A 17,867-nucleotide genomic window follows, 5' to 3' on the forward strand; every position below is an offset into this window, starting at 1 on the left:
TTAATAATTAAATATCACGGTTTTAATATCATGTGCTGCAAAGAGACCTATTAAAGAGCCACTGGTGGCTCCTGAGCTTTAGTCTGAGTATCACTGATCTACAATGACAAGGTCTATCTCCAGGAACTCATATAGTGTCAGCCTAGGCCAGCAGCCTCCTGGAAGGAAAGAGCCACATGACGTTCAAACAGAAACTGCTGGTGGGCTGGGGGAATACCCCAACATCTTTATTGCATGGGTAAAGGTAAAGCGCTACATTAGGAATTCACAATATTTATCACCCACATACTCCCTTAGATTGTTCAGCTCTTTTGGGCAGGGTCTGTCTTTTTGTTCTGTGCTTATACAGCGCCGGGGAAACTGAGGTCCTGGTCTGTGAGGGATTCTGAGGCACTGCCACAATACAAAAAAATACATTATAATCCCAACATATTTGTATTTGTTTGTCGTGCATTATGCTCACCTACGATACTCTAGAGGTAAATCGTAATCCTATCAAATGTGCTTGCACTGATACAATACATAATCCTGTTATGGATGTTATGCTATGTATTCATTAAAAAAAAAAAAAGAACAGAAGCATAGACAAGCCTGCTAGATTTCATGTAAAAATAGAGCATTATTTACAGCCAGGCTCTAAGACTTAGATGCATCTGGAGCAGTGGCAAAAAACCTGCAACAAACTAACAGCTGATAGAACATCTGGGAAGCCAGCGCGTCTCTGTTTCCCCTAACAACACGCATGTACACACTTCCCAGGACAAACCGACGCGTGGCCCACCAGGGAAACACTCATCAAAATAAAAAACACTAACAGAAAAAGACGAGAATGCCGTGGGGTTACATCCAGCAATTCCTAATTCCACAGTAACCAGCACAGAAGAAGGCCCTCTGCCATCTGTCATATTTTGGATCAGGAACCAAATGCCCTTGTGACGTTTCCAATGATTGTTTATTGCCAGGCTCCTAATTTACAGAAATTCTTGATCAGGGAAGAATTAAAAGACCGTATCTCCTGCAAAGGCGTGTGCTATTGTGCTTCAAAGAGAAGGGTGCCTTGTAAATAACCACAGCCAGCTTCTGTATAGCTTCAGCACAGGCAAAACTTAGTTTAAGAGAGCTCCGTGGATGTGCTTTGTCATTGTGTCAGTATAGAGACCCCAGCAAACGTTACGCGTTAAACAATGCTGAGTTATAGGCAGGCTTTTGAAAGCACAGCCTCGCTCTCATGACTACAAAACTTGGCCTGCCAGGCACTAAAACGTTTAAATCAATGCTGGCCGGCTGCTCTAGTTCTGTTACAAGCAGGACTTACGGGATGAAATCTGTGGTTGGTGTTATACAAGTGTTACTTTAGATTAGCTGATTATAATGGTCCCTTAAAAAGCTATGAATCTATGAACATTTTGACAGCCATGACCACAGAATCAGCGCTATGGCACTACACTCCTGGGCAGCATAGATATAGGTATAGCACTGGCTAGCTCATGAACGTTTTTCCCACCGGAAAAGTGTCAAGGTAAGAAAAACTCGGTGAACGAAGGAATTTCCAGATTTAGTCTCCGAACCCGCGATCTGGTAATAGGCTGAGCACTGAGGCCAACGCTTCTGCCTGCGTGAAATGGGCCGGGGTGACGCATGCCAGCCATGTCCCGTGGCATGTACAATGCACTGCTTGGCTGGGGCACTGCGAAAACTATTTCCAGGCTGGTAGCCAATGGGCTGCCGATTTTATGTCCAGAAAAAGGCAAAAGCTGGATCTTATTTTGCCTCTGGTCGCTGTTTAGACTCTCCTGGGGGTGTGCCTGGGAGGTCAGCCGTGGCTTGAAGGCAGAGCAGGAGGGGAAGCTCTGGGGCGGACCATGGCTTACCCAAGCCTACCCAGAAGGTGGTGGATCATTAGGGGGTCAGCGCTGTGAGTCCCTCCCCCTGCCCCCCCGAATTGCTATCAGGGTCCTTGCTGATCCCCGCAGTCAACAATGACTTCCTACCCATTTCCCAGCCATGCAATCTGGTGTTTCCCGTTAGCTGGCAGTGGAGGATTTGGCCATATCTCTTAAACACACTGTGCACACAATGGGGACATGCCACTTTAACAGCATTCTGTCAGTTGCTGATGGTGCAACTGGCCCGTCATCAATGGCTGTACACACAGCTTTCAACAGGAGCAGGAAATTAAACTGCTATCGCCACACCTAGGCTACAAAACTGCAGGAGATAGTTTGTATTAACATGACGGACGACGAAGGGAGAAACCTGATCTCATGCTCAGCCCCACTCGCTACAATCAACACGCGGTCGCTGTGCAACAGGGCCTGTTAGAAAAGAACCCGCCACCAGCCAGGTCACTGCAGTGCGTTCAGGGGGTGGGGGTGGGGGTGTAGTATTTATTTATGTCGTTTGATTGGCAACAGCGGCCCTAACCTTAGGCTGGATTGCAGACACGTAATTTACGACATACAATTCATACAAAACCTGAGCTCAACCCAGCTCAGCTCAACAGCCTTCGCCCGCCCCATGGCAAGCAACCTAGGGTGACCAGATGTCCCGATTTTATAGGGACAGGCCTGATATTTGGGGCTTTTTTTAATATGGACTCCTATTGCCCCCACACACACACACACTCCCTGTCCCCATTTTTCACACTTGCTATCTGTCACCCTAAGGCAACTGAATCCCAGAATACAGTATTTAAAAAAAAATGCCCCTGAAAAGCTCAGCTAACCTCCCCCAAACTAGGCCAGGGACGAGGCCTGCTAGAAGGGCGGGATGGAAGGGCCACACTTGTTTCATGTGCCTGATGGGGGGGGGGGGGGTTCAGCTTTGCACAGGTTCCCAGCAGCAGCTGCACCACAGTCATTCCTGCCATATAGGGAGTACAGCCAGGCAGCGGGAGGGGAGCTGAGAGCTTACCCTGACCTTTGTACCAAGGCTGTGGTGTGATTGCAGTTACAAAGCAAACACTGGTCACTGCTGACTCACCCTGGCCCCAACACCTTTCCCCCCAGCACTACTTCCTGATGATTTTTGCCAGGAGATGGGCTAGGTTGGAGGCCATGAAACGTGTCAAAAGGCCTGGGGCCCTGGGCAGGGGAGCAGCAGGATTTAATCTAATGGCTGTGAGTGGGTGTGAAAAACAACAACTGGGGAAAAGGCCATTCTGCTGCCTTTATGCAGAAGTCCATATTACAAGGTGCATGAGACCCTGAGCTCCATAAACACCACCCGTTTTCGCCAACACCCAGACATAGGCCAAAGCCTCCAGACGCCTCAGAAGGGGAAAGGAGAGAAACAGACTTGAAAAAAAAAATCTCCCAGTTCCCTCCATCGCCACAGGAGAGCTTTGTTCTCTTTTCTATTGCTCTTCTCCGGTTCTGGGCTATTCGCTGACCACCTGTGAGAGCTGCCGCTTCCCACAGAAAAGCCACACAGCCCCACCTGCGAGTGAAACAACAGACCGTTTAAAACGGGGCCCACCGACACCCCACGCGGCACTGCTGTGAGGGGATTTTCGAGAGCGAGACGTCTGTTTGGTGAAGCGGGGGCAGAGTTAAAATTCCTAGAACAGACAGGGAGGACAAAGGCACACGTTGAAAGGGGAATAGGTTAGACAGCACCTTAACCTTTTCACTTCACTGCCTTCTTGTGCGCCTTCGCTCTCAGCCAGGCTGCTTCAAACCAGTCTCCTCAGCATTGCTACTCGGCGTGTTTATGAGCAGTCGACTGATGGAGCGTTGCGTCTTTTCCCAGCTGTGCGCCTAGGGCAGCGAGGGTTTCAATAAGCAGCGTGTAATACGGGATGCAGCAGTGGCGTGACCTTTTTAAAGCAGTTTTTGCATCACGTGCAGTGTTGTTTTGTTTGGGGCACGAATAACAAGTTATTGACAGATGCAGCAACACAGTTTCAATTCCCCCCACCCACCCTTTCCTTTTTGCAGGCTAGCCAGACAGGCTGGCCATTGGGCTCAGCAGAATTGGGCCTTGTTAGTGTTGGTCAGGGGCCCTGGAACAGGGCGGGGCCAAGGGGCCATGGCCCTCCCACTTTTGGAAGTGGACAGGCCTGACACCCCCCCACCCCCAGCCAAGCCAGAAGCTGGAGCCCAGCCGGGGTCAGAGCGGCCCCCGGAGCCCAAGCAGCTGTGGGGAGCCACAGCCCCTCCACATGCCCAGGGAGGGATGGCCTGAGAGCAGCCCCTGGCCAATGTTTCCACCTCCTGGACCCCTGCCCAGGACAGGTGGAGGGTCTGCAGCTCCCCACAGCCCCCACTTACTGTTGGCTGTCTGTGCAGGATGGGGGGAGGGGGGTTGTGTCACTGGGCAGAGGAGGCGTGAGGCGGTCACGGGTCTTCCCCTTTAGATTGTGTCCCTGCCGTACGGGGAGGCACGAGTCGGCTATGCATCTCCTGCTGGCGTCAGTTCAAGCTGGGACACCTGTCTGGAAGGGTCAGGGCTTGGCTACATGTAAAACACTACGGGAGGCGCAGCTGTAGCCTTTCAGTGTAGACACTCGCTGCAGCAACGGGAGGGCAAATTCTCCCAGTGCTGTAGTTAATCCACCCCCAAGAGGCAGTAGCTAAACCGACGGAAGAATCCTTCTGGCGCCCTAACACTGTCTACACCAGTGGTTGGATCAGCATAACTACACCGCTCGGGCAGGTGGATTTTTCACAGCTGAGGTGACCTAACTTTTGAGCGGAGACCTGGGCTCAGTCACAAGGTATTAGGCGCAATACAGGAGTAGCCGGATGGAATTCTCTGGCCATGTATGATCAAGCGACATGATCGAATGGTCCCCTCTGGCCTTTACAGCTATGACTTTACACTACATAGCTATGAAGCAGGGCTACCAGACCGTGCCATTGGTTGTGTTTTGAATTCTAACATTTATCGGCACAGCTGTGCGCCCCGTGTTAGGGGCAGCTGCATTGAATGGTGGAGGGGTTCGTTGGGGCAGCTTGGCAGAGCTGTGCCTGTGATCGGAAGGGAGGTACCATGAGCGAGCAAGTCTGCCTTATTTCACCGCTGGAGTGTGCAGGCTGTGCCGGTAGAGATGTCTTTGTGCCATGGGAATTGTCAGCAGGCCGGGGTCATACATGACAGTGGGCCGGGGGCGGGGGGGGGGGGGGTGGCTCAGTGAGGGTAAGCAAAGGCAATGTCTCCGAAGGACTCCTCAGGGCAATGTAAAAGCGTGGTTGATTTAGCTGAAGTCGGAGTTTGAATGTAGGTCAGGTGTACAGGACCGGCTCTAGGCACCAGCAAACCAAGCATGTGCTTGGAGGAGGCACAATTCCAGGGGCAGCATTCCAGGTTGGTTTTGGTTTGTTTTTTCCTTTGGCAGTTGCTCTCGCTAAGGTTTTTTTTTGTTTTTGTTTTTTTGCTTGGAGCAGCCAAAAACCCAGAGCCGGCTCTGCAGGTATAAGTAGCTCCTGTTTGCTCTGCTTGACCTAAACCCATGTTTTGCCTTAGCAAGGAGGAGGTGTCAGTCTCTCAGTGTTCAGGCACTCTGTTCCCAACATGTTCTGCAGCATCTGGGAGGGTGTAATGCTCCTCTATGTGCTGGAGGCAGCTCTCAAAGAGGGCAGAGTTAAGGTTACACAGTGGGAGTGGCAGGTACTGTGTATTTCTTGATTTGCAGAGGTTTACGTTTAGCTGATCTCCACATTCTCCGAAGGGCACAAGGCATCACCGGCGAAACAATGAAATTATCGAGCTTTTCATTTCCTGGGCTTTTTTTTTTTAAATAATTTCTCCACAGCCCCATGCACCAGAGCCTGGGCTTTCCCCCTGCACTGCCTCTGGCTCCTTGGCAATGATTGCCCCAGCCACCGAATGCACCGGCTGCATGTAGGTCCCCTCACTGCCCCAGCGTCATCTCCTCGTCTCATGTCTCTCTGCCCGGCGAGGCAGGACAGCAGGACTGAGTAGCTGGGGAGAGGCTGAAGGAAGAGTGCTGGGACGAGCATGGCGTCCGTGGGGCTGTTTTGTGCAGGGAGAGAACAGAAATGGGGGGCCTGGAACTGGCGTTTTGGAGAAGACAGAGATTAATCCCCCAAACACCTCCCACTGCATAGCTCACTCCTCCCCGCTCCTTTCCACCCCACTCTTCCTTGTTCCAACACCTCCCACCCAATCCCTTTCACTACTCTGACCCTCCACGCCCCCTCGACTGCTCCACCTCTCCCTCCATCACACCCACTGCCCTGCCTAACCCCCTCCCTGCCACTCCGTACCCCCCTACATACGCCTCCACTGCCTCAAGCCCCTTCACCCACCCACACACCAGCTCCACCCTCCTCCTTGCACCGCATGCCCCTGGTAAGCTGGTTGGGGCTGTGGGGAGGTGGTGGGGCTGTGCAGAATGCAGGAGGAGGCAGGAAGGGGCAGGGGGTGGAGTGGCAGCCACTCTACCCCGATCTAGATTTAGAGCACTAGGAATAGCCATCTTTTACACAAACAGCGCCTTGCCACCTAAACGAAAGCAGGGCGGCCACTCCGCTATCGTTTTCATTCAAACAAATTTTCAGTGTGAACATTTAAAGGAAGACTCATGTGCCTGCCAGTAGGAGCTCTCCTTTGATGATGCAAAGAGCGAGAGAAAGAGTCTGAAAGATTCGCAAGTATCTAGTGCTCCAACTTGGAAACTGGCATGGAGCCAGTACTGATCGTAAAGTGACAGCCTGGCCATTTGGTGAAAACCTTTCAGGCTCCTGCGCGGCTTGCTGAGTAAAACACAGATCCTACTCTTGTCTTGCATGTTGAGCTAGGATTTTTTAAAGTTGTTTTTAATTCGCTCTTGCTGCTGACGATCCCTGTCTATGTCATTATTGGCTTACCAGCAAGACCCTAATCCTACCCACTCTTGCTGATTCACCAACACAAAGCACGGGGGTGGGCTTCCTGGTCGGGACAGGGCCAAGCACCTGGTCAAAATCCTCATAGATGGGGCAGGCTGATGGGGAGCATCTTGATATGCCGTTGGCATCTGCTGCCTTGCGGTACATGCCCTCTTCCAGTTTTGTATTCTCGTCCTGCCCCGGATTGCCATTTGCTTACTCCCCTCTTCCTCCAGTTGCAGAGGTGCAGGTTTGGGGTATGTGTCCCAGAACCATGCTGCTTACTCAACCAACACCAGCACTCCGCCAGGATACGGCTGAGCGTCACTGGCCAGCCAGCAGCACGCTGGGGTGAGGATCTCCCAGACAGCAACTCGGCTCTAGCACTGTTTGAGTGAGCTGTGCCAAGTGGAGCGGGATGCGCAGAATGAAGGGTTTGAATGCTGAGTACTTGTATATCAACCAGCAGCTGGCTCATGGTACAGAGGAAGCCAGTAGGTAGAAAAGCAGGAAGAGACAGCCCCCAAGGAATTGTGGGAAGGCATTGGAGGACTATCACAACCCTAGCTCTGTAAGCTGGGCTTCAACTCGATCCACACTGGAAAGTGGGTGGGTTAGAGCCCACCATAAAGTAATACCTGGGTTCTCACTTATACCCCAAGCCAGGTAAACAGCCCAAGTTCAAAGCACATCTAGACCTGGGTTGAAGGGTTTTGTGTGTGGCCAGCAGAGTTTGGACTAAAACCTGGATAAGAGCCTGAGTGAACTCTCACACCCTAAGCCACAGCAGATCCCTAGAGGATATCACTGGGGGTAGGATGATCCTCAGGTAGTGCAGAGTTACTGTAGCTCCTCTTAACCACCCCCGCTGCTGGCTTGGGGGCATAGCGGGGCAATACGACTCTGGCTATGTCTACACTGAAAACACTGCAGTGGCACCGCTGTAGCAATTCAGTGTAAACACTCACTGCAACGACAGGAGGGGCTCTTCCGTCACTGTAGTTAAGTCACCTTTCCCAGAGGCGGTAGCTACGTGAATGGAAGAATTCTTCCCTTGACCTAGCGCTGGCTACGCCAGGGATTAGGTTGGTTTAATCACCTCATTCAGGCGTGAGGATTTTTCGCACCCTTGGGAGATTTAGCTGTGCTGTGTTCTAATTTATCCCCCCAGTTTTCAATGTAGAGCAGCCCTGTGGCTGCACTGGCATGTTTGCAGAACCCGCTCACCTTCTGGAGAACTAGTGTAGACAGCGCACAAAGGTAACAACAAACTGACCAGAAGCTGCTGATAATGAAGTGAAATGAAAATCCCCACTTGCTTCAGTGCCTTTCATTGGACTTTTACAGCTCATCCTGTTCCCTGCCTCGGCAAATCCCATTGTCATTAACAGCACTTAGCACCTGCCCAGGAGGTGCTAAGTGCTGCTCATTGACAATGATTAGCACCTCCTCCTTCTCCTGCTGCTTTCCCTGCTCTGACAGGCTTTGTGTACCTTGAAAGCTAATACCAGGGCAGCTCCACTGGGGCTGGTAACGGTGGGAGCTGTGGCTGCTGGTGTTTTTAACAGCCTGTCACCTCGATCTACAAGTTTAGTCAGCCAGGCAGTTTTTCCTACCAGGGTCAGATGAAATGGGGTCTGATCTCCCAAACAGGGCTATTTTATTACTGAACACTGCTGAGGTGGACTCCAGTGCTGAATTCATAGACGTATTCCTGCCACCTGGAGAGACAAATAAATTCATGATTCCAGTGCAATTGTTTCTCTAAAACTGCAAGCCAAACAAGACCGTATTTTCAAGCTGGGGCCCAGCGGGTACATGCACTTGCATTGCACATGTGGGCAGTATTTGCATGTAACGGGGACACCTACCTGCACCTTTGCTCCCACAATGCTCTGAATACACAGGCAAATACCGGTTTGCATGTGCAAACACTCAGATCAGCGAGCACACCTCTTACGCCTGCATCTGATCATTCCGTCCTAAGTGAATGAAAGTGACAGCTGAGCGCGTTCCGGGGGTAGGAGTGGGGGACAGGGGCTCACAATTAATGGATTAAAATCCCTCAGCTGCATGGAATTGAATTCATTTTTTCCCTTGCATCTGAAGAAGTGGGTATTCACCCACGAAAGCTCATGCTGCAGAACGTCTGTTAGTCTATAAGGTGCCACAGGATTCTTTGTTGCATTTTTTCATTGTTAACAATAACCAAGAAATATACAAAATAGGATACCTTAGCCCAACTACCAATGGAAGTGGTAGATTCTCCATCTCCTGCTGTCTTCTGATCAAAACTGGATGCCTGTCTGGGGAACATGCTTCAAGTCAGACACAAGTTATTGGACTCAGTGCAAGGGTAACTGGATGAAATGCAATAGCCTGCGATATGCAGGAGATCAGACTGCCTGGTCCCCTCTCCCATTAAACTCTGTGAATGTATGAATGAATCCGCTTTCCTGGAGGCAGCAACAGGCTGTCATTTTCTATTGTTTCACTCCCGTCCTCTCCCATACTACTCAATGCCTGACTTGGGCTTTACATGCCTGTGTAGTTTTGTTATTTAGCTGATCCAATGCAGCAAAAACCCTCACTCACACATGCAGTCCTTAAGGTTTTGCAGCTATCAGGTTGCCAGATGATTATTTAGATTACAATCATGACTAGAGACCCATTGTGTTAGACACCGTAAGAACCCACAACAAAGAGCTGGTCCCTGCCCCAAAGAGCTTACAGGCAGCATTCAATGAGAGGCAACAGACAGACAAGGCGACCACAAGGAAAGAATGAGCTAATAATGAGGCTGCAAGCACTCTGAAGATGGGACCTGGTTGCTTTAAATCCCTGCTAGCACTGGTTTAAAAAAAAAAATCACCCAAAAGGGGACCAATTTTTTGCAATTCCCCCCCCCCTTTTTTTTCAGCCAGCTGCAAATTGCCATTTACACCAAAGGTTGTGTGATCAGTATTACACTATTGATGACAAACCGCATTCAGTTTTGGAATGCTCAAGTGGCTGCAACATGCAGGAATCATAGAATCTGCTTAGAAACCTGCTCTATTTAAATGAATAGAGGATAGCCTTTCTCTAGCTGCTAACTCTCCGGAACTCTGTAAGCATCTTCAAAAATTCTAGGAAAAGGAGCTCATTCTCCCAGACATCAGGCTTGTTAGTGTCTATAGAAACAGACTGGTTTCTTCCCTGTTAAATGCTATAGGACATTTTCATAAGGAGCAGTAAGCTTGATCTTGAAGAATGAGATTTAACAGGCTTGTCTAGTCTACTTCCTAATATGTTAAGCGCTTGTATAAGTATCAACTGATTATTTTTTGGTAAAGTGGCAATTTTATATGTAGACAATAAAGGGACAAAAAAGAACTACCTGTTGTTATTACAGGACAGCAGTTATTAATGCTTAGACTGGTGGTTAGGCCCTGAATGTGCAAACATTTAGGCACGTGCTTAATACTACACACCAGTGCTCTCTTTGAAGTCAATGGAACTAGTTCCATGTGTAAAGTTAAGCAGCTACTGAAGTACATGTCTACATACAGACTTGTACTGATTTAGCGAATGGTAAGGTGTTTAAATTGATTTTGCTAAATTGGTGCAATCCTGTCTGTGGGCACTCTTAGGTCAGTTTAAATCTGGTTTCTTTTGATTTGGTATAAATCAGTAAACCGAAACAGGGTTAAATTAATGTAGGGCCTTGCACTGCTTTCAAGAAATCGATTTAAAAATCCAATTTTAGCAAAACTGGTGCACGTTTTGTGTGTAGACAAGGTCTAAGTGTTTGCAGAATCAGAGCCTTGTGGGTGGGATTCACAAAGGTATTTAGGCACCTAAGTCCCATTGACTAGTTGGGAATTAGCACCTAAGGTGACAGGCACCTTATAAATACAAGAACCGTGTTCGTTAGCCTATATTGATTCTAATATGGATGAGATACTATGAACCAGGCGCTGGCTTCTGTTTTGAAAAAATATCAGCAATTTCTTGGTTCTTCATGCCACTCGGGGAGCTGGATGATATAGCTGAGTGACACTGCGTGGGGCAAGCGTCCAGCCTGTGGTAACCAGGAAAAGTGACCTATGTACACAGGACCCAAGGTGGGCCAATGCCATGGCTGCTGTCCCCTGGGGGTACTCGGGTGGTGGAACCTGGAGAAACTGCTGACAGTTTCTGCATGCAAGGGTGCTCTATTGCTACTCAGACTAAAGCAAACCATTCAAGGGGACACCCATCTAGAAGAAGGGATGGGATGTCGGAATCACATGGTGCACCCCCGGTTCATCATTTGCTTTCTCTGGGCTAATGAGCTGGTCTCCAGGGCAATCCGTGGGCACTAGGCCCAGGGTTTTGTAGTCAGGAGGCTCTATCTATGTCTACACTAGAAAGGCTACGGCAGCACTGCTGTAGCATTGACACTTACAGCAATGGAAGGGGTTCAGCCTCTCCATGAGGTGGCGGCTAGGTCAACGGGAGAATTCTTAGCGCTGTCTACACTGGTTGGCTTACATCCGTCTCTCAGGGGGGTGAATTTTTCGCAACCCTCAAGCAGCATAGCTGGGTCAACCTAACTTGCTAACTTGCATCCGATGAAGTGGGTATTCACCCACGAAAGCTCATGCTCCAATACGTTTGTTAGTCTATAAGGTGCCACAGGACTCTTTGCCACTCTAACTTGCTAGTGTAGCCCCGCCCTTATTTTCTTTGGGAAAACTAATTGGGCGGGATTCTGTCATACTATCTAATCTCTCCTAGGAGGGGAAATAATATGGGATGATCCAGCTCTCATTGAAGTCAATGGGAGTTTTGCCATGGTCTCCAACAGGCGCCGGATCAGATCCTGGGTCTGGGAAAGCGATAGCTCAGTGGTTTGAGCAGTAGCCTCCTAAACTAAGGGATGAGAGTTCAATCCTTGAGGGGGCCATTTAGAGATCTGGGGCAAAAATCTGTCTGGGGATTGATTCTGCTTTGAGCAGGGAGTTACATGAGGTCCTGTCCAACCCTGATATTCTATGACACAGAAGTGAGAGTGTAATGGGATGTTCTCTGGGACACCCCCCAAAGGGAACTCTAGTCTGCCTGAGGCAGCCTGCCTAGCAGCTCCCACCTGAGACCTCCTTAGCTGCAGTGGCCCAGTCTCCAGCCAAACCATCATTATGCATCTGCAAAGTAGGTACCACCCCCCCAGACCTTGACTAAGGAAGGGCTGTTTACATGCATAATAATCTCTTTTAGACACAATTACACAGAGCTGACGTTGTAACCTACATGCTGTTTCTGTGTTTGTTTCCTGCTCTGGTTCTTTCTGGTTCAGTGTAGAGGGGGCTAGTTTCACAGACTGCCTAGGAAAACAGGTGGTTAGCAGTCAGAATATTAACTGAAGGCCTGGAGACGAGGGTGGATAATTTATAATTTGTTCTGTGCTTGCAGGTTATTAGTCCCCGGCACAGGACACTGAGTGTCCAAAACCACCTTCTGATAGGCTAGTTGGGTCTTTTTTATTATATCACTGCTGTACACCAATTTCCACTGCTTAATCTTACATGCCAAAATCCTACTCCTCTTGTGTTCAGTGGGTGAAGTGGGAAAAGTTAATGGAGGAGGCGGGACAAAGATACTGCACCTTTGGGGGTGGGAAGTGAAGGGAGATGAAGGAGAAAAAGTAAGTTTCAATATCTGCTTCTTTCCTGAGAGTGCCAAACGCCCCATCCATGTCCCCGCGTCAGAGGCTCAGCACTCATGGTCTGGTGTCTAGCAAAACTGGGAGCTGTTCAATCAGCATTTTAGCAAAGCAAGCACGCTGACCTTGTGCTGCTGAAAGAGCAGCTGGGATTCTGCAGGGCCAGAAAGAGCTAGATGAGAGACCAAGAGACCAGCAACGCAAACAAGAGGGACCCAGTTTGATTCAAACTAGCTGAGACAAGGGGTTTCTAAACATTTCCCTGCTACGTTTGCTTCCTATTACTGGGAGCTACTTTTCATAGCAGAAGGATATGTTGGAGAAACCTCCAAAAACTGTTTTGTGAGTTTTTAATGAAATGTATAATTAATGAGCTCTCGAGCTCTCCAGAGGATGCATTAGTAGGTTATTGATGCACTTCTTAGGTGTTGAAAGCACAAAGCCACAGCTTATTTCTGTCCTGTTCCTTCCTGTTCTTCACTTTAACTGATCGCTGTGGAGGGAATCGGGTTTGTTTCAATGAGCTCCATTATCCCAGTCCACCTATTGCCAAATTTATACATAAGGTCATATAAGCTATCTGTGTGCACATGCATGGGGTGAACTACATCTCAAACATATTAACCTTATGAGCCTTCTCCAGATGTTGAAATATTAGCAAATAAAAACATTAGGACACCTAGAATGTTTTAAGAGGCACAGTCAGTTTACAAATCCTAAACTGAGATTTTTTTTAAATTCCTCATCTGTGTTATTAATCAACAGGCTTGATTCCTTCTAGGGTTGTTTACTATGTATGTTTGTGATAGCTGCAAAGAGACTCTCCGCAAGTCAGTTTCGGGCTGTGGGGCTCATGCACTAGCCCAGTGCTGTGATGTTGTGCCCCCAGGGCAAGGGAAGGGACACATCGCAACTCCCACCTTCGCATTTGACACTGCAAGCCACGCCCCCGCCGGTGCCTGTGTCCAGGTGAGAGCTCAGGAGCTCCAGGGTGGCCTGGATGGGGAGCTGTGCCTGAGGAAGGGCCCCCGTTTGAGCAGATTCAGAGGTGGGGCGCCCCGCCCGGCGCCGGTGTGTGCCCCAATGGGAGGGCTGGGGTTGGGGGGATGAGACGCTCGCTCCCTTGGGGAATCACCGTGGGGAGTGGGTGGGGCTAATAGCGGAGGGGCGTGGCACTCCGCAGGGGGCGTGACCAGCAGGCGAGGGGCGGGGCTGCCGCCCGTGCATTTGAGCGCAGGTGGCTGTGTCCGGGGCTCCACTCCGCCGGCGCCGGCTGTAGGGGTGGCGGTGGCTGCAGCGAGTGCCGGAGCCGGAGCCCGCGGGCTGCAGGGCGCTACACGGTGCCGGGCGCCCGGGCAGCCTGATGCCCTGCCCGCCCGGCCGGATCGCAGCGGCCGGGACCTCGCTCCCCGTCCCCCTCCGCTGCAGGTGGCTGCCCGCGGCCATGGAGCCCGGCGTGCGGGGGCAGCGGGCCGGCCGGGGCTGAGCGCCGAGCCGCCCCTCGCGGGCGGGCCATGCCCCAGGGGCCGGGCGCGGCGCAGGAACCGCTGCCAAACTTCTCCGGGAGCCGAGCGCCGCCCGTGCCTAGGGAGCGCCCCGGCCCGCCGGACTCGGGCTCCCCCCCGGCGGCGGGCGCCGGGGAGAGACTCCGCAGCTCCTGCCCGAGCTCGTCGCGGCCGGGGCCGGGGCGCGCTGCGCTCACGATGGTCGGCGCCGGCCGGGGGCTCCTGAGCCTGCTGCTCGTGCTGCGGCTCCCGCTGCTGGCGGCCGCCGCCGCCAAGGCGCCCGTGTGCCAGGAGATCACGGTGCCCATGTGCAAGGGCATCGGCTACAACCTGACCTACATGCCCAACCAGTTCAACCACGACACGCAGGACGAGGCGGGGCTGGAGGTGCACCAGTTCTGGCCGCTGGTGGAGATCCAGTGCTCGCCGGACCTGCGCTTCTTCCTCTGCAGCGTGTACACCCCCATCTGCCTGCTGGACTACGCCAAGCCCCTGCCGCCCTGCCGCGCCGTGTGCGAGCGGGCCAAGGCCGGCTGCTCGCCCCTCATGCGCCAGTACGGTTTCGCCTGGCCCGAGCGGATGAGCTGCGACCGGCTGCCGGCGCTGGGGGACCCGGACACGCTCTGCATGGATTACAACCGCAGCGAGCCCACCACGCCGCCCGCCGCGCCGCCCGGCCTGGCCAAGCCCACCCGCGCCTCCAGGGGGCCCCAGCGGAGCCTGAGCCCGGACTGCGGCCGGGTGTGCCGCTGCACCGAGCCCTTCGTGCCCATCGCCCGCGAGTCCCACCCGCTCTACAGCAAGATCCGGACCGGCCAGGTGCCCAACTGCGCCGTGCCCTGCTTCCAGCCCTACTTCACCCAGGACGAGAAGACCTTCGCCAGCTTCTGGATCGGGCTCTGGTCCATCCTCTGCTTCCTCTCCACCTCCACCACCGTGGCCACCTTCCTGATCGACATGGAGCGGTTCCGCTACCCGGAGCGGCCCATCATCTTCCTCTCCGCCTGCTACCTCTTCGTCTCCCTGGGCTACATCGTGCGGCTGCTGGCGGGCCACGCCAGCGTGGCTTGCAACGCGGAGTACCGCCACGTGCACTACGAGACCACGGGCCCCGCGCTCTGCACCACGGTCTTCCTGCTGCTCTACTTCTTCGGCATGGCCAGCTCCATCTGGTGGGTGATCCTGTCCCTCACCTGGTTCCTGGCCGCCGGCCTGAAGTGGGGCAACGAGGCCATCGCCGGCTACTCGCAGTACTTCCACCTGGCCGCCTGGCTCATCCCCAGCGTCAAGTCCATCGCCGTGCTGGCCCTGAGCTCGGTGGACGGGGACCCGGTGGCGGGGGTGTGCTACGTGGGCAACCAGAACCTGGACAACCTGCGGGGCTTCGTGCTGGCCCCCCTGGTGGTCTATCTCTTCACCGGGACCCTCTTCCTGCTGGCGGGCTTCGTGTCCCTCTTCCGCATCCGCAGCGTCATCAAGCAGGGGGGCACCAAGACGGACAAGCTGGAGAAGCTGATGATCCGCATCGGCATCTTCACCGTCCTCTACACGGTGCCGGCCACCCTGGTGGTGGCGTGCTACGTGTACGAGCAGCACTACCGGGAGAGCTGGGAGAAGGCGCAGAACTGCTCCTGCCCCGGCGACCCCAGCAAGCCCAAGCCGGACTACGCCGTCTTCATGCTCAAGTACTTCATGTGCCTGGTGGTGGGCATCACCTCGGGCGTGTGGATCTGGTCCGGGAAGACGCTGGACTCCTGGAGGCAGTTCACGGGGAGGTGGTGCCGGGGGAGGAAGCCCTCCGCGTACGGGGAAGCCAGCTCCGCTTTGACAGCCAGGGCTGGGGGCGCGGCCGCCGCGTCCTACCACAAGCAGGTCCCGCTCTCTCAGGTGTGACGAGCACCGGGACCGCGCCAGACACCCCCGGGGCCGTGCGAGCTCCGCTCCGGGGGCCGGGAGCTGCTGCCTCCCCCAGCACTTCGTAAGGGGCAGGGGATCCCGCTGGGAAGTGCCAGGGTCCCCCGAAGCGGGTGCGGCCCCCTGGCTGCGTGGGGAGAGCGGACTGCTCGGGCCGGCCCCGCTCGCAGGTAACTCCAGCCGCTTGCGGGTACCAGCAGGGACGGTTCCCTAGGGCTGGCTGGTAGATTTCACTCCGAGTTGGCCACGGGCGGATGTAACAGACGAGGGAGCCCGTTGAACGGAGACTTTCAGAAGATCGACGCACTGGAAGAGCAACTTCCAGTGTAACTTTATTCAGAAACCCTGGGTGGCGGGGCCGGAGAATAAAGACGGGGCTTTCGTGCCCCTTTTACCGATACGTGCTGCCTTCTTCCGCGGGCTGCCGCCCCTGGGTGCATGGGACGGGCAGTCAGCTAAGCATGACCGGGGTGACCAGCTAGTAAGTGTGGAAAAATCAGGGCAGGGGGTGGGGTAATAGGCGTCCCTATAGGGACAAAGCCCCGGATATCAGGACTGTCCCTATAAAATCGGGACATCTGGTCACCCTAAACTTGACAGGTCTTGGGCTAATCCCTTGGCATCTCCTAGAGCAGAGCCAGACCACAGGACTGGGGGTGAGAGGAGAGGGACTGTCAGCGTCTGGCAAGCGGAGATGGGAGCGAGCTAAGGGGTTTAAATAAGGACTCAGCCCTAGACTTTGAACCTCATTCCTCTGGTCAGCGGCCTCCTGCTCTCAGGCCAGACCCCGCTGTTTGCTGATCCAGGCAGGGACACCCCGGTTACACCGCGGGGCTTTAATCAACTGCGTGCGAAGGCAACACCCCGCCCCCCGCGGAGTGCTCGGGCACCGGCTCCCTGCCCATGCAACAGACAAGCCCCCTCCCCCGTGCAAGGCTGGGGCCATTGCAGTCCCCGGGAATCCGCCCCCCCCCCTCCGGTTCCTCCGGCCGCGGGGGGGTTAAACCTCAGCAGAGATTCGTAGTTTACAAGGGGCCTTTAGAAGTCCGCCTGTTTAAACCGGAGTCACTCCCCCGGGTTAGTGACGGGGGGGGGGGTGAAGCAAGCGCAGATTGTAGTTACAAAAACCAAATGTCCTGCGGGAGGGGAGGGGAGGGGAAAGGGCTCCTGGCTGCTAGAGGCCGTTCAGCGGCGCTGCGCACTTAGCGCCTCACCGTGTTTGCAACCTGCCAGTGTTGCCACCGTCTGGAGCAGGGCAAAGGTCTGCGCCCGCCGCAGCCTGCCAGGGCGGAGTTCACCGCCGCCTCTTTTCCCGCTTCCCCGCCGGGTTCCTGCTGGGTGGGGGGCGAGGGCCCGATTAGCAGCGCTCCGCAGCCAGCTCTCAGCGGGAAGCATCGCGCCCCCTGCCCGCCGGGCGCTGCCCTTTCTGCAGGGGGAGCTGGGGAAGGCGCAGGTGCCTAGCGGCTGCCCAGTGCATCAGTTCCCCAGGGCCGCCGCCTGCTGCAGTAGCGCGGGCCTGTAGTCACCCTCCCCCGGGGAACGAGGGCCAGGGGGGTTTCTAGTGACTCCGGATTAGCCATTTCCTCCTCCGCTCTGTTCCCTGCGGGGCGCCACCCGCCCTGGCTTCCCAATTCAGCCGTAGGGCCGGGCCAGGCCGGACTAAAACTCTCTAAAGCCCAGAGCCAAAGCCACGGCCTCCTGCCTTGCTCCAGCGGCGGGGCCCTGCCAGCGCACAGGAACTCTGCGCCCGGGACACGCTGCAACTTTCCCCCGCCCGCGTTAACCAGGCTGCTGGGCCCTAAGGGGCTGCCCCTGAATTGGCCACACCGCTGGGGGCCCAAGCCCCGCCCCTTTTCCTTTTCCAAAAGGAGAGGCCTCGGCGGGGGCACGCCTAGCTTTGCCTCCGCTCATGTCAATTTCCCAGGCTGC

General features: G+C 53.9%; 1 protein-coding gene and 1 long non-coding RNA gene across 2 annotated transcripts; one reads left to right on the forward strand and one right to left on the reverse strand.

The window, feature by feature from the left end:
* Positions 1–294: 294 nt before the first annotated feature.
* Positions 295–4,676, reverse strand: LOC120374488. The gene is made up of 3 exons (XR_005586123.1): positions 4,272–4,676; positions 3,618–3,758; positions 295–393 (listed from the first exon to the last, which is right to left on the reverse strand). It is a non-coding gene; the product is annotated as an uncharacterized LOC120374488 (long non-coding RNA).
* A 9,115-nt stretch (positions 4,677–13,791) lies between these two features.
* FZD5 (frizzled class receptor 5) lies at positions 13,792–16,922 on the forward strand. The gene has a single exon (XM_039494234.1). It carries the CDS (start codon positions 14,034–14,036, stop codon positions 15,915–15,917), a length of 1,884 nt encoding a protein of 627 aa, XP_039350168.1. The 5' UTR covers positions 13,792–14,033; the 3' UTR covers positions 15,918–16,922.
* The last annotated feature ends 945 nt before the right edge of the window (positions 16,923–17,867 follow it).

This window comes from Mauremys reevesii, linkage group 11 (genome assembly GCF_016161935.1).
Source record: "Mauremys reevesii isolate NIE-2019 linkage group 11, ASM1616193v1, whole genome shotgun sequence".
NCBI classification, from domain to species: Eukaryota; Metazoa; Chordata; order Testudines; family Geoemydidae; genus Mauremys; species Mauremys reevesii.

Coding starts and splice junctions, on each gene's coding strand:
- FZD5 (XM_039494234.1), top strand. CDS start 14,034: ATGCCCCAGGGGCCGGGCGCGGCGCAGGAACCGCTGCCAAACTTCTCC.